Source organism: Eschrichtius robustus, chromosome 11 (assembly GCF_028021215.1).
Source record: "Eschrichtius robustus isolate mEscRob2 chromosome 11, mEscRob2.pri, whole genome shotgun sequence".
Lineage (NCBI taxonomy): Eukaryota > Metazoa > Chordata > Mammalia > Artiodactyla > Eschrichtiidae > Eschrichtius > Eschrichtius robustus.
This window is the reverse complement of record NC_090834.1, coordinates 88,661,362-88,680,461: the sequence shown is the minus strand read 5'-3', so window position 1 is coordinate 88,680,461 and position 19,100 is coordinate 88,661,362. Positions and strand designations below refer to the sequence as shown.

At 46.0% G+C, this 19,100-nt stretch overlaps 1 protein-coding gene across 1 annotated transcript in view; it reads right to left on the bottom strand.

Annotated features, from left to right (window-relative positions):
* Positions 1-19,100, bottom strand: part of KIAA1549L (KIAA1549 like) — a 283,714-nt gene that overhangs the window by 5,375 nt on the left and 259,239 nt on the right. The window contains exons 18-20 of the mRNA XM_068556114.1: positions 11,164-11,261; positions 8,646-8,794; positions 7,344-7,495 (exon numbers count right to left, since the gene is read on the bottom strand). Of these exons, the coding sequence (XP_068412215.1) occupies positions 7,344-7,495; positions 8,646-8,794; positions 11,164-11,261 (399 nt within the window). The remainder of the gene's footprint in view (positions 1-7,343; positions 7,496-8,645; positions 8,795-11,163; positions 11,262-19,100) is intronic.

Below are 19,100 nucleotides of genomic sequence, written 5' to 3'. Positions count from 1 at the left end.
GAAATTGAAAGTGTGATTAAAAATCTTCTAACAAACAAAAGCCCAGAACCAGATGGCTTCATAGATGAATTCTATCAAACATTTAGAGAAGAGCTAACACCTATCCTTCTCAAACTCTTCCAAAATATAGCAGAAGGAGGAACACTCCCAAACTCATTCTACGAGGCCACCATCACCCTGATACCAAAACCAGATGAAGATGTCAGAAAAAAGAAAACTACAGGCCAAAATCACTGATGAACATAGATGCAAAAACTCCTAAACAAAATACTAGCAAACAGAATCCAACAGCACATTAAAAGGACATAATCAAGGACATGATCAAGGTTTATCCCAGGAATGCAAGGATTCTTCAATATACGCAAATCAATCAATGTGATACACCATATTAACAAATTGAAGGAGAAAAACCATATGATCATCAAAGAAAAAGATTTCAACAAAATTCAACACCCATTTATGATAAAAACCCTCCAGAAAGTAGGCACAGAAGGAAGTTACCTCAACATAATAAAGGCTATATATGACAAACCCACAGCCAACATCATTCTCAATGGTGAAAAACTGAAACCATTTCCACTAAGATCAGGAACAAGACAAGGTTGCCCACTCTCACCACTATTATTCAACATGGTTTTGGAAGTTTTAGCCACAGCAATCAAAGAAGAAAAAGAAATAAAAGGAATACAAATTGGAAAAGAAGAAGTAAAACTGTCACTGTCTGCAGATGACATGATACTATACATAGAGAATCCTAAAAATGCCACCAGAAAACTACTAGAGCTAATCAATGAATTTGGTAAAGTTGCAGGACACAAAATTAATGCACAGAAATCTCTTGCATTCCTATACACTAATGATGAAAAATCTGAAAGAGAAATTAAGGAAACACTCCCATTTACCACTGCAACAAAAAGAATAAAATACCTAGGAATAAACCTACCTAGGGAGACAAAAGACCTGTATGCAGAAAACTATAAGACACTGAGGAAAGAAATTAAAGATGATACCAACAGATGGAGAGATATATCATGTTCTTTGACTGGAAGAATCAACATTGTGAAAATGACTCTACTACCCAAAGCAATCTACAGATTCAGTGCAATCCCCATCAAACCACCAAGGGCATTTTTCACAGAACTAGAATAAAAAACTTCACAATTTGTATGGATACACAAAAGACCCCAAAATAGCCAAAGCAATCTTGAGAAAGAAAATCGGAGCTAGAGGAATCAGGCTCCCTGACTTCAGACTATACTACAAAGCTACAGTAATCAAGACAGTATGGTACTGGCACAAAAACAGAAATATACATCAATGGAACAGGATAGAAAGCCCAGAGATATACCCACGCACCTATGGTCACCTTATTTTTGATAAAGGAGTCAAGAATATACAATGGAGAAAAGACAGCCTCTTCAATAAGTGGTGCTGGGAAAACTGGACAGCTAGATGTAAAAGAATGAAATTAGAACACTCCCTAACACCATACACAAAAATAAACTCAAAATGGATTAAAGACCTAAATGTAAGGCCAGACACTATAAAACTCTCAGAGGGAAAACATAGGCAGAACACTCCGTGACATAAATCACAGCAAGATCCTTTTTGACTCACCTCCTAGAGAAATGGGAATAAAAACAAAAATAAACAAATGGGACGTAATAAAACTTCAAAGCTTTTGCACAGCAAAGGAAACCATAAACAAGACGAAAAGACAACCTTCAGAATGGGAGAAAATATTTGCAAACGAAGCAACTGACAAAGGATTAATCTCCAAAATATACAAGCAGCTCATGCAGCTCAATATCAAAAAAACAAAAAACCCAATCCAAAAATGGGCAGAAGACCTAAATAGACATTTTTCCAAAGAAGACGTACAGATTGCCAACAAACACATGAAAGGATGCTCAACATCCCTAATCATTAGAGACATGCAAATCAAAACCACAATGAGGTATCACCTCACACCGGTCAGATTGCATCATCAAAAAATCTACAAACAGTAAATGCTGGAGAGGGTGTGGAGAAAAGAGAACCCTCTTGAACTGTTGGTGGGAATGGAAATTGATACAGCCACTACAGAGAACAGTATGGCGGTTCCTTAAAAAACTAAAAATAGAACTACCATATGACCCAGCAATCCCACTACTGGGTATATACCCTGAGAAAACCATAATTCAAAAAGAGTCGTGTACCACAATGTTCATTGCAGCTCTATTTGTAATAGCCAGGACATGGCAGCAACCTAAGTGTCCATCGACAGATGAATGGATAAAGAAGGTGTGGCACATATATACAATGGAATATTACTCAGTCATAAAAAGAAACGAAATTGAGTTATTTGTAGTGAGGTGGATGGACCTAGAGTCTGTCATACAGAGTGAAGTAAGTGAGAAAGAGAAAAACAAATACTGTATGCTAACGCATATATATGGAATGTAAAAAAAACAGTCCTCATGAACCTAGTGGCAGGGCAGGAATAAAGATGCAGACATAGAGAACAGACTTGAGGACACAGGGAGGGGGAAGGGTAAGCTGGGACGAAGTAAGAGTGTAGCACTGACACATGTACACTACCAAATGTAAAACAGATAGCTAGCGGGAAGCAGCTGCATAGCACAGGGAGATCAGCTCAGTGCTTTGTGACTACCTAGAGGGGTGAGATCGGGAGGGTGGGAGGGAGATGCAACAGGGAGGGTATATGGGGATATGAGGATATATATATACATCCGTATAGCTGATTCACTTTGTTATACAGCAGAAACTAACACAACATTGTTAAGCAATTATACTCCAATAAAGATGTTAAAAAAAATTAAATAGACTTTAATTATATATTTTTTTTAAAAAAAGGACTCAGGGATTTATCACTGATGATAACAGCTAACACCGAATGAGCCCTGTGCTAAGGGCTTTCCAATCGTGGTCTCATTTAATTCTGAAAACAACAACCTAGGAGGTAGGTCTTGTTACCCTTATTTTACAGAAGAGGAAACTGAAGCCAACAGTGCCGCAATCGAAGGTGCCACAGCTAACAAGCCACTGAGAGATGCATCTCCAGGCTGGGAGTTAGTCACTGCACTATACTGTCTTGGATCTGGAATATGATCTTGGTTTCTTGAAAAACATTTCTCTCTTCGTTAAAAGTGGAAGCTACACAGCTCTATGCTTTAATATATGGACACATAGTAATAAGGACAGGGCAATGATCTGGAATTCAGGATCAACTTTCCCGCAGAAACAGCGCCATAAAAGGGGATGCTGTTCCACGCTAATCCACAAGAGGCCTTTATATCCCATAACGTTAACTGCAACACTGCAAGATAAATGCCCATGGATGATGTAGGTATGGGGTGCTACCGTGAGTGGGGCACATGTAAGGAGTCAGGCAGCTTTCTGGGAGAAGCAGCTTAGCTGAGTCTGGAAGATGAAGAGGCTGTTTTTCAGAAGACAAGGTGGGAGGGGCGTTCCAGGCAGAGGGACAAGCACTGCAGAGGCCTGGAGGTACACAGAGGAAGGTGCACCCAGGGAGGTTCAGCGGTCTGGTCTGACCAGAGAGAGTATGTGGGGTATGAGGGGAGCTCAGGAAGACAGGCAGTCAGGGCCAGATCAAAGAGCTGCTGAACGCCAGGCTACGGAGTAACGTTTTCTAGGGCACACTTCTAAGGAACTGAGTGTGTTTCCATTCTTGACAGAGATGTCTCTTTGGGCGCTGGTGAGGATGGAGTGGGATGGGCTTGGGTGAGGATTCAGAATTTTGTATGGGCAAATGCGTAGTAGGAAAGCAGGCCTCTCCCAGTCCCTGCCAGAGGCTCTGACAACCCCTCCGGAGAAGGCGTGGCCTGGGAGCCACCAATGGGTGTCAGGCAGAGGAAAGGTCTGTATTTTAGGAAGGACACTCTGGAGGTGGACCCACTGGAGGTGGAGAGGAGATAAGTTCTGAGGCTACCGCAATGGACCAGGTAAGAGTCGGGAAGGACCCGAGTGAGGGAAGAAGTGATGGGATGGATTTCCTAAAGTTTGGGGCTTTAATTTCCCTACAAGACCTGGTAAAGGAAGACAAAGTAGCAAATATATTTCACTTGCATCTTAGAGGAAAATCAGAGCCGGACTGTCTGAGCCCTTGGGCCACACAGCTGGCAACACACAGGTGACTGGGGGCTAACAGAGAGCCAAGGCCAGGACACGGGACTTGCCTGTCAGGTCTCAGCTCAAGCTTCCTTTCTTCCGGGAGACCTTCCCCAGTCCTATATTAGCTGAGGGCTCCCTGTAAGGTCCTTCCATGCACTTTGTCTAGCATAACAGTCATCACTCACAATACCATCGCCTGTCTCAGGCATCGACTGTGAAGGCAGAACTGTGTCTCACCTGTTTACCACTGTGCACCAGTGCCCAGAACTGTGCATGGTACACAGTAGGGAGTGTCTCAGACCGGGGGTTCTGAGCGGCACAATTTGAAAATCACTGAAGGATGACCAACTGGTGCCATATGTTTGTGAAGGAAGCTGCCATGTCCCCTTTCCCTGCATTTCAAGTTCAGCTGGAGCTGAGGGTCAGTGTCCAGCTCTTGAGACTTCCCAGTTCTGCAGCATTAAGCAACTTGGTGCTTGTGGCTGGGACAGGCCAGGGACACCTGACGCCACTGGAGTGGCCTCAGGGTAATACTCAGAAGCAGGGAAGATGAGGAGATGACACACTCTTCCTCCCTTACAGTAGATGCAGGCGGGAGCCACCACACCTTGCGGGCCAAAATCCAGGGCTGGCAAACACCACTCCTTTCCTAGCCAGTGCCTTTGGCAGGCATCACCTATTGATCACAGCACACTTTCCTGATGAGCCTGGGAACCCCCTCTCAATCCCTCTCCATCCAGCACCAAGGATGAAACCTATTTGTCAAGCCAGGTCCAGGTGATTTTATACAAGCTAGCTCCTTATATCTGGATACCTGGGATCAGGAAGGTCAGACATCCAAATGATGGTGGGGGCTTTTTTCTTCTCACATGGATGTGGAGGGTGAACATTTTCCCCACTGGAGTATCTTTCTCAAGCTGACATCTGGTCCCTCTGAGCCTCCTGTGCTGAATTTCAAATGCAATAAAGCACCTGACCTCCCAGCTTGGTTCCTGGCTGCTGTGCTCCACGCATGGTCACGCCGCCCTGCTTAACTGCAGGTGGTAATGGGGCTCCAGGAAAGACCCATTTAGGCTGCAGCAATCACTTTCCTCTTAAAAACAACTAATAGGAAACTAGCACTCCCTCACAATGGGGGGTGGTAATGGGGCTCCAGGAAAGACCCATTTAGGCTGCAGCAATCACTTTCCTCTTAAAAACAACTAATAGGAAACTAGCACTCCCTCACAATGGGGGGTGGCATGGTGATCAAGTCATCATGTCCAAAAGATTAAGTTTTGATTTGCTGGGCTCCTTTTCCTTCATCTTTAAGGCAACATGAACCCAAACGTATCTGGATGTCACCATAAGCCTGGCTAAGTATTATCTGTAAGTATCTTGAAGGCAAGGGACAAGGTTTTGTAAATACTTTTGCTGACTCCTGCAAAGCACCCAGGGCACCCTGCTCGCAGGGAGTGAGCTGACAAAGCTGCAGGTCTACTGCCTAATAAGCACAAGTATCAACTACTTTCTGAAAAGTACACATTATGTTTAGACCTCAAGTGGAATTATGAATAACCTCTGAACTGATCAACTCACACCCAGTGATTTCAGCTGTTTAGAAGAGCTGGGCATGACAAAGGAAGCAAAAGAGGCCCACAAACAACCAAAAGAGATGCCATACACTCCCGCATTAAGATTTGTAAACTGAACAGTAGGGAACCCCTCCAGTTACTCTCTCAGAGCCTATTTACTCCAGCTCTACGAACAACTCTAATGAGCTCAGATATGCCTCATTTGCAGATAACAGAGCATTAGGAAAAGCATATTTAAGGGTGAGTGTATATCTGAAAGTGGGGAAATTGACAGCAAGGTGTGAGCTGGGAGCAAGGTCAGAGAAAGAAAAAACATACTAAGCCTTATAATAATTCCAAAAATTATAATAGTTTAGAGATGTCTGACATAGGGGCAATAATCCTACAAACCGTCAGAGCCCATCTGACAAATGTCATTTTAGTACAGTGAGCCATAATAATGACACTGAATCATTTGTTAAAGACAAATTATGTTTTTCTTTTAAAGAAGGAGGGGAGAAGGATGTAATTCATTCCAGAATTTAAAAATTCAGGGTGGCATATATTTAAATATTTTGGAAATTAAAGGAATAGCTCTGATTATTAGGAAAATTAATATACGTAAGGTAGTTTTACCCTGATGATCTTGTTTAAATGTGGCATCACTACAATAAGAACAGACACCAACGCTGAGGCGGAATTGAACCTGTAGGGGTAGAAAGTATGGATTCCAGGGGTTTGGACAGAGAGAAAAGATGACACAGGCATCAATGTGTTTCCTAAATCTAGGATGTATTTCAAATGCTGAGACCAAACCCTAAAATGACATACAGCACCACGGGGCCCTAGGAAACAGCCTGCCTTTCTTATCCATGATGGATGATCTCACACAGGGAGTGGAGCAACTCATTCTAGAGGCCACCACTGTGCTATTTTTGTTTGCTTGTTTTTTGTTTTTCACTTGGCAGCGCTTGACAGGTGGCTCAGAGGCAGGTGTGGGTGTGAATGTCCAGGTTCATCTGGTTGCTGCCCCTCTTTGGTCCAGGCTGGGCCAGGTCCACTGTGCCATAAACTCCTACTAGTATAATGAAGGAAGAAACCAGGAGACCATGACAAGACAGTCTTCAGCTGGAAGACAGGCAGAAAGCTTTAGATCTACATGCAAAGTAATTCAGTCTTGGGTTTCTAATACTTCATTTTCTGGTATTGCATCTAAACTTTTCACAGGATTTTAAAGCTGAAAGGAACAAATTTAGTAAAGGCTTTGGAGCCAGAAAGATGCAGGTTTGACTGCTGGACACATCAGGGGAATAATACCTACATGATAGGTCTTGTGAAGATTAAATAAGATAACATAAATAGAACATCTAATATAGTGTCTGGCACATAGAAAATACTCAAAAAATGGTAGTTATTATAAAACTGTATTTGATTAAGGATGCCCTCCGGAAAGAGGTGGAATCTGACTGAAGGCTCCTGTGTCAAAGGACATCACACCCCCTCCCCCGCACTGTCTCCTCTAATAGCTGATTTTAGCCACCTGGCTGGTGGGAGGGGGCCTGAGATAACGAAACACTCAGTCTCAGCCTCACATCCCTTTTCTCCGTGAAGGGTGTCAAGCAGGTAAAGTTGTGAGGGAATCAGTGAGGGTCTCACCGAATCAGCCCACTGGCTTGGGAGCTCATTCTCTCCTGCGTAAGACATCCAGGCCTGGCTCCTGTAGGACGAGGGAGGTGTCGGGATGAAGTAGCCGGTGAAGCCGGGTCTGTTGGCAGCTGGGATGGCGAACACTGCCGGCACCGTATTACCTGGCATGGAGGACATGGACGGGCGAGATTAGGCCGGCACCTCGCCCACTGGGCTGACATATGCACAAGCTGCGGGAAGCTGGGAAATGGGAGGACTCTGGCCTTGGGGGAAGGGCTGATGGGAAGGCATCACACCTCCACCTGCAGCCCCAGCCCTGCTCACCTGCCCAGACAGTAGTGGAGGCATCACCTGCTGGGACTCAGACCTAGCTTTCTAGAGAAGTGATGGCTCAACAATCCTTGCCGAGCCCTCACCAACTCCCCCATCCCCATCCCAACACCCCTGACCTGCTGGGGTGCCAGGTGTTTTCCTCCCAGGAGGATGGGTATTTTTCAAGAGCCAAGAAGAGGAACCAAAAGGAATAGATTTCACTGGTGGCATTTCTGGACACAGTATGCTTTAGTAAGTGTTGACAACCGGGTGTTTGCAGTTTTAGCCTAAAAGGTATGGTTTGGATAAATGAAAAAACCCATTAGGGCATGTTCAAACCTCCATGTTCATTGACATTGTTTGTAATAGCAAAAAACTGGAAACAACCAATATGCCTCTCACTAGGGGATAGGATAAATGGTGGCATATCACATAATGGAATACCATATGGCAGTGTAAACAAATGAACTAGATCAATATGTGTGTAGCAACCTGGAGAACTCCTGAAAACAATGTTAAGCCAAGAAAACAAAGTGCAAAAGGAAAGGTATAGCTTAACATCACTTATGTAAATTTAAAATATACAAAGCATTAATATATACTATTGTATAAATATACATATGTAGTGAAAGCCCATGACTTAAAGGCTGTGATTACCTCTGGGGAGAAGGGGAATGAGTTGGGAGTGGATAGTTGTATCTGGAATGCTTTAAATATATATATAATAATTTTTTAAAAGGCCTTAAGTCTGGCAAAATGTGAACATCCACCCTGACCGTAACCTATCTTAATATTTTGTCAGATTTCAGATCTTTTTAAGAAATAAAAGCAGTAGCTCTTCTAGCCAGGGCTACTGAAGTCCAGAGGGGATCCAGAAATACAGTTGCTTTGATTCCTGACGGTGGCGGGTAGAAGGTGGAGAGCGGGGAGGACAAAGTGCACAGCGCGGGGGCTGGCGCAGAGCGCCGGCTTCTTCCAGGATTTTCTCCTCTTGCCCACCTGAGTAATTTAAAGCCGACTGATCCAACTGCGTCACAGACACAGGGCCTCGGGACACCTGCGCGAAGGAGGCGCTGTCGTGCAGCTGGGCGGGCTCAGGCCCCGCGGACTCGGCCATCCTGGTCTTGCTCCCAACATCCGAGGTGGACCTGAGGGGGGAGAGGGGTCGCCTTAGCCGCCTCCCGGGACCGCGGCCGGCCGGGCGAGGCGGGGCTCCCGGGGCAGATCACGGCCGGGGGATGGCTTCGGCCTCCAAGCCCCACGACGGCGGGGTCCTCAGGCCTGGGTTTGCCCCCGAATAACAAAGGGGGCCTACACGCCCAGACCTGGAGCAGCCGTCGCGGTGGCCCGAGCTGGAGTCATTTTTAGATATTCAAGGTCATTGCTCCCCTGAGGGTGACTCTCATGTCTCTGGGGAGTAGAACACTTAATTTCCACATAAAAATGAGCCAAGAATTAGCGCTGGGTCTTAGCTGGGGATGGTCGACCTGGCAGGTGATGACATCATCGGCAGCCAATGGGAAGGCTCCGTCTGGAGTGCGCCGCCGCTCCCCCTCGTGATACCGGTACCGGGACCCTGGAGGGCTGCGGGGACCGCGTTCCCTGCTGCTACTGGCAGGAAGCAAGAAGCCCTAGGCTCTGGGAAGCTCGGGCTGCTCCCGGAAGCAGGAGCCTATTACTTTCTGGGTATTATGAATGAAAGAACACTTTTTTTTTTTTTTTTTTAAGTTCCACAGGCAAGCAGAGAATCTGGCGCATTTAACACCTCTCTCCACTTATGGCTCAGAAAGCCATGTAAGAAGAGGGGGGCTGGGGTGAGGGCACGGGCCTCTCCCCCTAGTATAAAGGGTGCTGTAGCCAGTCTCTGTCTTCCCTTTGGTAGAGGCACTTCGGGCTCTCCTAAAATTAAAGTGGAGGGAGGCAAAGGCTGCCAGCCCACAGGGCCACCCTCTAAGCAGAGGCAGGCTGTCACAGTAAGAGCAGAATAGAGGCGCGGTAAGGGAGCGCATCGGGAGCCTGGGTTCTGGCTGCCTCCTCTCTCTGAGCCCCAGTTCCTCATCTGTAAAATGAAAGGGAAGGATGACTCCATCTCAGAGGTTCTTCCCTGGTCTAACCCTCTGGGTTCATAAGGAGGGCAGTGACCTCCTGATATTTGGCAAGGATGGCAGACGGTGCAGAAGGACATGAGAGGAGACTGGTGGTTGAGAGAAGAAATAAGAAATAGGTGCTGGCCTTCAGCAAACATAGCTCAAACGACTGATTGAAAAGCTCCTCCAATCCAGAACCCTCAGGAGTAACTGTTCCCGAGGGAGGGTCAAACACAGGCTGTGAGGATTAAACTACACATCAGGGTCGGTTGCTGGGGACTCAGTAGTGTAGGGTCTCCCTTCCTTTCTCCATCCCTCCTCCCCGCGTTTGCTCACTCCCACGGCCCTGGCTTCCCACAGGCCGTTTCCAGGCATCTGCTACTCCTTTAGAAAACCATCCTAGGAAAATCCCTGGGTTCTGCTCTGTACACTCAGCCGCCTTTGAGGACTCCCAGAGCCTTTGAGATCATTTAGGTCATTGCCCTCATTTTACAGATAAGGAAACAGGAGCCAGACAGGTGAGGCAATGTGCCTGGAGTTACACAGCACTTACTGGCAGGTTAGGGTGGAACCCTGGTCTGCTGCTTCCCATCCCACCCTGAGCTTGACTGGCGTCAAAGGGTGGTGTCTACACACAGCTCGGCATCCTAAACTGCTGGAAATGAAGGCAAGTCGTTTCTGAGGAAAACTCATTTCTTTTCACCATTTTGACAAAGTTCAGACCTGTGGCCCACAAACAGTGTGTGATTAGCATGTTGGAGGAAGCTATGGTAGGAGGGCCAGGGCAGTGGACCGTACAGGCCCCAGGGCACGGTTGTCTCTCCTGGCCTTGGACATGATGACTATTCCAACCTCCCCCAGGGCTCTTGGCTGTTGTTTCTTGTCTATCTTTGTTTAAAACATGTGCTTTTTATATTATTACGGAGCAAAGAGAATGCTGAATATATGCTTCACAGCTGACCTATCCAAGTTCATGTGCTTTCATCCTCCCCATCTTGGAAGTCAAGAGTTAGGGCAGGAGCCTAGACATGCTGCTCCCCGGCCTCTCGGACACCACCCCTCAATAACAAAGGGCCTTCTGGGTGCACACACCTGGCAGGAGGTGCCCAGACTTGAGGCAGCTGTTGTGATGGTCCAAGTTGGAGTAATCTTTAGATGCTCAAGGTCAAGGTATGGGGCAGTTGACCTTGGGTTTTTTCAGTTGTGGGTTCTACAGGACTTTCAGTTTTCAATGGTAAGAGAGTAGGTCAACCCTCTGTGGCCCCCACTTCCTTCCTTCATGGTACTTGGGGTGCCCCAGGCACATGGTTGTCTGTACAGGTGATGCACCCTGAATGGGGCAGGGCAGGAAGGAAATCTGTCAGGGCGGGGCACACAGGACCAAATCCTCTGCAAATATTCCAAACAAGGCAAAGAAAGGAATGTGTTACCGCCTGAGAGAAGCGACAGCCACTGGGCCAGTCCGCGGAGGCACAGGTGGAGGGGGAGAGCCCATGACCATTTCAGGAAGCTGGGAAAACCTGTAGGCCTGTGAAAGAGACGAGCGAATAGAGGGAGATGTGTTAAAACCCGGTGCCCATCAACACACAGGTTCTTCTTACCTAAAAGGGAAGCAAACTTCCGAGGGTTAGACTTTCCTTCTTTTCTCAAACTTTCCCCTTCGATCTCCCTTAACATGTTCCCCGGCCCGCTCTTCTATCTCATCTGCCACCATTCTCCCCTTGGCTGGGCCACTGCAGTCACAGAGTCCTTCAGTTGTTCTTAGAATCTGCCAAGTTCTTTCCTGCCTCGGGCTTTGTACATGCTGCTCCTTCCCCCTGGGATGCTTCTCTCCCAGCCCTTTCCATGGCTCCTTCCTTCATTTCCTTCATCCAGCCCCATATTCCCTGCGAGCCCCATTTACTCTGTCTCCATATTCTGTTTTATTTTTTGGCATAGCAGTTGTCACTCTGGTGTTATATCATTGCTTATTTATTATCTGCCACAAACTAGACTGTAATGAGGGCAAGGGATTTGTTCTCAGCTGCATCCTCATGCCTGGAACAGTGCCTGTTATATCATGCATGAGCAATAAATATTAGATAAGGAATGAATCATTGATTGTGTTTACTTTCTCACTCATGGAAAGTGGGTTTAGTGGGGGAAAGCAATGGGTCTGGAGTCAGGAAGGATGGGTAGAGGCCCTAATTTGCTGATGAATAGACTTTATGTCCCTAAGCAAGTCAGGTGACCTCTCTGGGCCTCAGTGTCTTCTTCTTCTGAAATGGGGACAAGGATACCTTGCTCAGAGGGGGTGGGTGCAAAGAACATCAGGCAAGAGAGTGTATGTGTAAGTACTTTGCAATCTATAAAGCACTGTTCAAAGATAAGGGATCAGAAATGCCACAAAAGTGAAGACTTTAATCAACACAGGAGGGGAGAAAAGGAAAATGGTCAGAGACAGGACCAGACAGCCAGGCCACAGCCTCTTTGAGCAGGAGAAAATCTAGAAATGCTCTCTGTGAAGACAAAGATTGGCTTGTTCTTCTCATTCATTTTTTCCTTTCGGTATCAAGGCCTGCCAGATCTCTTGAGGAACAAGGTCATAGGGCTTTAAACCTGAAGGCATCCAGGCAGAAAGTAGCAGCAGAGAGAATCCATAAACAGGATTCTTTAAACCAAATGAGGGCTTCTCCCTCCAGCATTATGGCAGACTACCTACTCATAAGGGCCTACCCAGTAAATAACAAGTAGATCCTGGATAAAACATGGCTTTTAATGCATGTAGGAATTGCAGGATGTAAGGAAAATCTTAAGGACTCCACCCACTACCCACCCCATCCCTCTCACATCTCAGCAAACTAAAATAAAAACTGTGAGCTGAAATCAGAGGTAGAAACAATGAGTAGTAAACAAATATGAAAGGTGGGATTGCCTGGAAAACAAATGCCATATTGGTAATCAATTAAGAGATCAAGCCTGGGATAGGGCAAGGTGAGGCAGGTGAAACTGAGACCCTTACAGCCAACCTGGAAGGGGCTAACATTGGCTCCTCCCAGGGAGGAAGGTTGTAATGCTCCCAGGCTCAGGCAGAAGCAATTGTAAGTCCTCTTTGGAAGAGATATTCCTAATCTAGGCTCTCAGGATTGGCACAGATTGAGATGAAGCAAAAAGGAGCTCATAATCAAATATCAGAAAACATAAGTGAAAGTTAGAGAAAAACAACAAATTTAGACCTTAAAGGACTTTAGAGTTTGAAATTTCCAGATACAAAACAGAAAGTAACAAGGTAAGAAATGTTTTAAGAAAATAACTGACCAGACGGAAACATTATCAGAAATGATCTAGCAGATTTGAAAAAGAACAAATACAACTTTTAGAAGTGAAAAAATTACTGAAATAAAACACTCAATATAGGCGAATTAAGTAATAGATTTATCATAGATGGAAAGAAATAATAAACTAGAAAATGGAATTGAGATTACTAAGGATGAAACACAAAGAGACAAGAAGATAGAAAATATATGTCTCAACAAATGACCCAATTTCGTTCCTTTTTATGGCTGAGTAATATTTCATTGTATATATGTACCACAATGACTAATAAGAACCTGCTGTATAAAAAAATAAACTAAAATTCAAAAATTCAAAAAAAAAAATAAAAAGAAACTCATTAAATGGATAAAAAAAAAGATAGAAAATATAAAAGAGAAGTAAAAGATATAGAGAATGGAATAAGAAGGTCTAACATGCAGTTAATCAAAGTCCCAAAGGAGAAAAGTTGGAGAAAGAAGAAACAATATTTGAAGAAGCAATGACTAAGAATTTTCCAGAACTGATAGAAATAAATTAATTAATCATTTTAGGAAGTACAATATACAACAAGAAGGATAAATAAAACAAAATACACACCTACATACACTGTAGTGAAATGGTAGAATACCAAAGACAAAGAGAAGGTCTTAAAAGCATCCAGAGGAAAAAAAGGCATATCACCTGTAAAGGGATGACATTTAGACTGACAGATGACTTTTCAACAGCACCCAGAAGACCATGGTATGCAAAGTGCTCAAAGAAAATAACTGTCAACCTAGAAATGTATCAGCAACAGTAATTTTCCAGAACAAGAATGAAAAAAACATTCGCCCAAATCTAGAGGTACTGGCTGAATCAATATGGAAAGCTACATCACCATGCTGCGTTTTCCTTTTCAGCATCAGTAAACTATTGGGTTGGCCAAAAAGTTCGTTTGGGTTTTTCCGTAAGATGTTCCATAAGATGTTTTTTGGCCAACCCAGTATGTATGCTAAGGTAGTATTCAGGGAACCAAAATCTTAAACCCCACTGGATCCTAAGCTCCTTGGGGTTCAGTAAGCATATCTTTCTCATCCTGGCTCTCTCACCTTACCAAGCAAAGTGCTTTGCACCTAGTAGTGCTATATAACTATTTGTTGAATGAATGTTGAGTGAACCAGGAGTCAGGAGACCCAGGCTCTCATCTTGATTCAGCCATTCACATTCTGTGGACATGTCCTTCAGTCTCTCTGCATCTCATTTTTCTGTTTTTGGTTTTCCTTGTGAAATATGGCATTGGAGTAGTTCATGAGCTTCCAAACAAACATTTCTTTAGCCATGAAACCATTCTGACATGACCTGAATACATAAACAGATTAAAGCAGAACTGCTCAGGTTGAAGTTGGGGGTAGGGATGCCTAGGTGACTTTGGCCCTTTGCTTACCTGCATGATGACACCCTGGGGACCTCCCTGAACCCTATGGTTTTACAGAGTTTGAAAATCATTGTCCCGGAGGTCCTTCCAGCTTGCATTCCATTATTGTCAACAAACCAACAAGTAAGGGTAAGCCTTTCCCAAAATAGAGAAAGGGGAGTATAGCCCCTCTTCTCTCCTGGCCTCTCATGATATCAGTAGAGGAGACAGACAACTTATTTTTATCCCTGGTTCTTGGAAGGCTTATTCTGTAGTCAACACAGTTTTCCAGCCAAGAAAATGCATTTTATGTCTGTCTGTCTTGTAACAGTTCACAAAAGAATTGACTGAAAGTTCTGAACTTTTGACAAGTACCAAGGGAATTTCGTTCTTCGGATGATTTTTCCAGGTACAAAGCAAGACTACACAGGAGATCAAGGTCTCCTTTGGTCTGTATCCTCGGGGCTCCCTGCAGCCACAGAGACCACATAAAAAGCAGAAAGACTACTGTGCCCTGTGCTAACGGCTGAGGAAAATCCCCCCAGCAGTGTCTTCCTACCTTCCCCTGTGCGGTTCCCCCATAGTTCTAAGTCCTCCTGGATTCGCATTCTGGCTCCCCTTTCCATGTGTCTGGAACCTGGCTCCCTGCGGGCTGCTTTGTGACTAGGATCCCACTAGAAGCTATTGCTCAAAACTGTTACCTAGTTCCAAGTTTCCAGTTCTGTGGCAGTGGCCGTGAGGGGCCCAGTCTGGCGCCCAAGGACACCATCTTTTGGGATCCCTGTCCTCTGGCTAGAAAGGAGATCAGGCACTCAGAACTGCAGGCAGTCTTTATAAATAGCTCTCAGGTCTCTGAGGTGGAAGGAGCCTGGATGTGAGAATAGAATAGGCCACTCTTTGGGCTCAGAGGTTTGGTTGTAAAAGTAGAAGGGAAGGTGACCACCGTTTTCTCAAAGTTCCAGTCCTGATGTCCCTGGGCAGGGGGCGAGGGGGTGGGGCAGGGCCATTCTTTCTAGCAAACCCAGTGGAGAATGAGCCCGGGTGAGACCCACTGTGTGCTGGACCCTCCTCGTGCATGTGCATCCATCCAGAGGGGGAAGATCAACCTCCAGGGGTAGCACTAGAGGGGTGACAAGTCAAAGGGGCAGGCTGCAGCTGGAGGAACAGGTCAGGGGTCGCAGGCTTCGCACTGGTGGGGGCATGAGGAACAACAGGCCAAAGCCACCCACCCTCATTGGAGGCCCTTGTCCTGTGACAGCAAGTCAGCCTCAGGTCAGAGCGAATGTGCCAACCTCTCCGTTCCTGCCAACAATGCTGGGTTCCACCGCAAGGTACCCCTTCCAGCACACGGTGCTGACCCTGCAAGTACTGCTCTGGGCACAACAAGTGTCTAAGTCTGCATGCAGCTACAAATAACTTTATGTCCTGGTGCACAAAGTAGAATCTTCCAGCGGATAGTTCTTATTTAGTTGAAAACAGAGGGCACTGTAATTGAAGACTGACCCCATGGTGAAAACCAGTGCTTATCTTGATCTGTCAGTTCACCAGGAGTTACTGATGGAGCAACACTGAGGCTTCCAGGGCCTGGGAATCATAGAAGGTTCAAGCTGGAACTAGCAGGAGACCACACCTCTTACCTTAACACAGGGAGATACGGAAGCCCGGAGAGGTGAACTGACTTGTCCGAAATCACATAGCCAGTTAAGGGTGCTATCTCGCAATTCTGAGCTAAGGGTGGCGTGATGCAGAGGGCAGGGGTTTGGAGTCAGAGAAAACTGGATCTGATTCACTTTGTTGTACAGCAGAAACTAACACAACATTGTAAAACAACTATACTCCAATTTAAAAAAAACAAAAACGAACAAACAAAAAACTGGAGTTGAAGCCTGGCTTGATCTTTACCAGCTGCTTGACCTCGAGTAACTTACCTTCTCTGTGTCTGTTTTCTCGTTAGGTGATGAAAGTAACAGAATCACACTCCCATTTCAAAGGCTGTTTAGAAGACTCATTTTATATGTTACTATGACATTTGGCGCATAGTGGGTACTCAATAAATGATATTCTCTTCCTTTTGAGACAAGATAATATTTTGAAATAGTAATTGTAGTAACCAAGACTTTGCCACCATGGTTCCTTGAATCCAGGGCCCTTCCCCTGCCCCAAGCAGTGAGGGCATCGCACCTTCCTGCCCCAGGGAAGGAAGACCACCCCCACTAAAGACGGCCCAAGAGCCAACTCTTAATGGCATTTCAAAAGTCCAAGCTATTGAATTGCAAGAATTTAGGATTTTGAATATCAAAAACCGAAGCCCTTAGAGCACTCAAGGCTGAAGGTTGATGCCAAAACAAGAGATTCGGAAGAAGTGAGGTACTTTTAGACCACTCTGCCCTCTAAACACCCTTAGGTTAGGAAGAAGAGGAGAGCTTAGATGCTGATGTAAGGTCTGGAGAAGCGGCTCTGTGTCCCGCCTCAATCTGGGAGCACAGGGGGATGGGGAGGTGGAGGAGAGAATAAATATAAGGAAGATGCTAGAGAGGGGAGAGGGGCAAGGGTGTGTGTGTGTGTGTGTGTGTGTGTGTGTGTGTGCGCGCGCGCGCGCGCACGCGCACGTGAAAGAGAGGGGGAGAGGGGAGAGGCAGAGAGAGGGGGAGAGAGAAGGCTCAAGCATGGGAGGAGCGGAAGGAGGGATCTGGAGAGAGCTTGAAAGCAGGAGGACCAGGATACAGCTGTGCTCTACCTGGACTAACACCTGCAGACTAGATGGAAACAAGCACCTCTCTGGGACATCAGCCAGAGTCGTTAGATGAGAGCAAACTGGGACCAAGTACTGAAGCCTCCTCCCCACTCTGACCATGCTTTGCACCATTTAGCTCCCCCTCCCCCTCCCCACACGCACACTAAGCTTTAATCAGAGATGGGGAGGGAAACCCTGAACTGAGACTGAGCCTTTGGCGCCAGAAGATTACAGGAAAATAAACTGACATGTCTTGCACGCCTGAGTTTGTGAGCCGAGATACATGCTCCCCTCCTACCTCCCTCTCTCCCTTTCCACACAGCCTTCCTGTACAAACTGGTTCTTACTCACTCGAATGATTAAGCTTAGAGGGGTGTGTATTTGCCAGACGCTGGGTACTCTGTCGGTTTTCAAGGGGGGGCTTCCTTGGGGCAGTCCAAAGGCAAAGAGCCCCAGCCCAGGCTGTCCCAGGTAATACAGAGCGACCTACCTTCGTGGACTCCTGGGAGCTGGGCAATGCTCCATTGTCTGGCTGCTAGCATAACTGATGCCATCTTGGACCCATTCAGTTCCTCCTGTCCTTCCACTGACCCTACCCAAGACTGTACTGCGTGGTAAATCACTTCTCTGCCGTCAAGGGCTTCGTAGTTAATAGATATTATTTAATGACCATTAGGTCCAGGGGGCCTCTATGCTCTGTTACTCTCCAAACAATGATAAAGACCTTCATGATGTAGTCCCCGCACCCACAAGACTAATTACCCACCATAAGTCTTGACGTAGGAATGCACTCGCTGTCTCCAAGCACGTACCCCCATACCCCAGGTTAACTGTAAAATTGTCCCAGTGGCCCCTCTGTGGTGTGGAGTGCAGCTGTGAATGCTTCTGGTTCGACATCTGCTCCATCCTACCCTGTATGTAAGTTACCCTATAATACACTGATCCATTGATTATATGGAGCCACCTGCCTCACTTTTCAGTCTCCAGATACTTTCTCGGTTTGGTGGGTTCCCTCCATCCTTGAGCACCCATCCACACTGCTTGGGGTAGACCCTCTCCCGTTGTTCCACCTTCAGCAAGCTGCCAATGACTTTTGTGCAATAACTGACATTGAATTCCCATTCCCCCTCCCCCCTTCCTTTCCTGCCCCACCAAACTTGGCCAGATGGGAGCTCAGAACAGATTCAAATTTGATTTGGAGAAACACAAGAAATGCAACATTTCTTGAAGCCAAGTGTTGGGGTGGATGCAAACTCCTGCCTGATATGCCTGCATATCTCATCATTAATGAAGGTTTCAGAAGGAGTTTTTTGGTTTTGTTTTGCTTTGTTTTTGAGGGGAAAGGGGGAAAACGGGCTGTAATATTCTCAATTCCATCCTAATGGAGATGTCTCTCCTACAAGGGGCAATGATAGGAATGGACAAAATCCCATCAAACTGGATAAGCTTCCTTATAAGATCACACTCTGAAGTTTAGCAGATTTGAGTTCTCATCAGAGGCTACGACATCCTCTGGCTCACCTGGCCAGAGGGTGGAAAGAGCATGGGCTTTGAAGTTAGAGAGCCCTGAGTTCTAACCCCATTCTGCCCTTTAGAGCTGTGTCACCTTGGGCAAGGTTCTTCACTTCCCCAGGCCTCAGTTTCCCATGGAGTACACGGGGGATAGTAATGTTGACTTCATAGGGTGGGTGTTAGATCAGAAGAGACAGTAGCACTTAGCTTAATGTCCTGTATACGGTGGGCGGGAGCGCAAGAGAGGGCAGCTGGTATTGCGCTATTATTATTACTATTAGTTGCATCTGTAAGGCCTGTAGTGGGGAAGATGCTTTCGCCCCATCCCTTTCTCGGAATCGCCGACACCAACAGGAAGGCTGCAGGATGTTTTCATTCCTCTTGGCACAGACTCATTACGGCTGCTAGCAAAATTGGATTGGTCATTAGGTGTC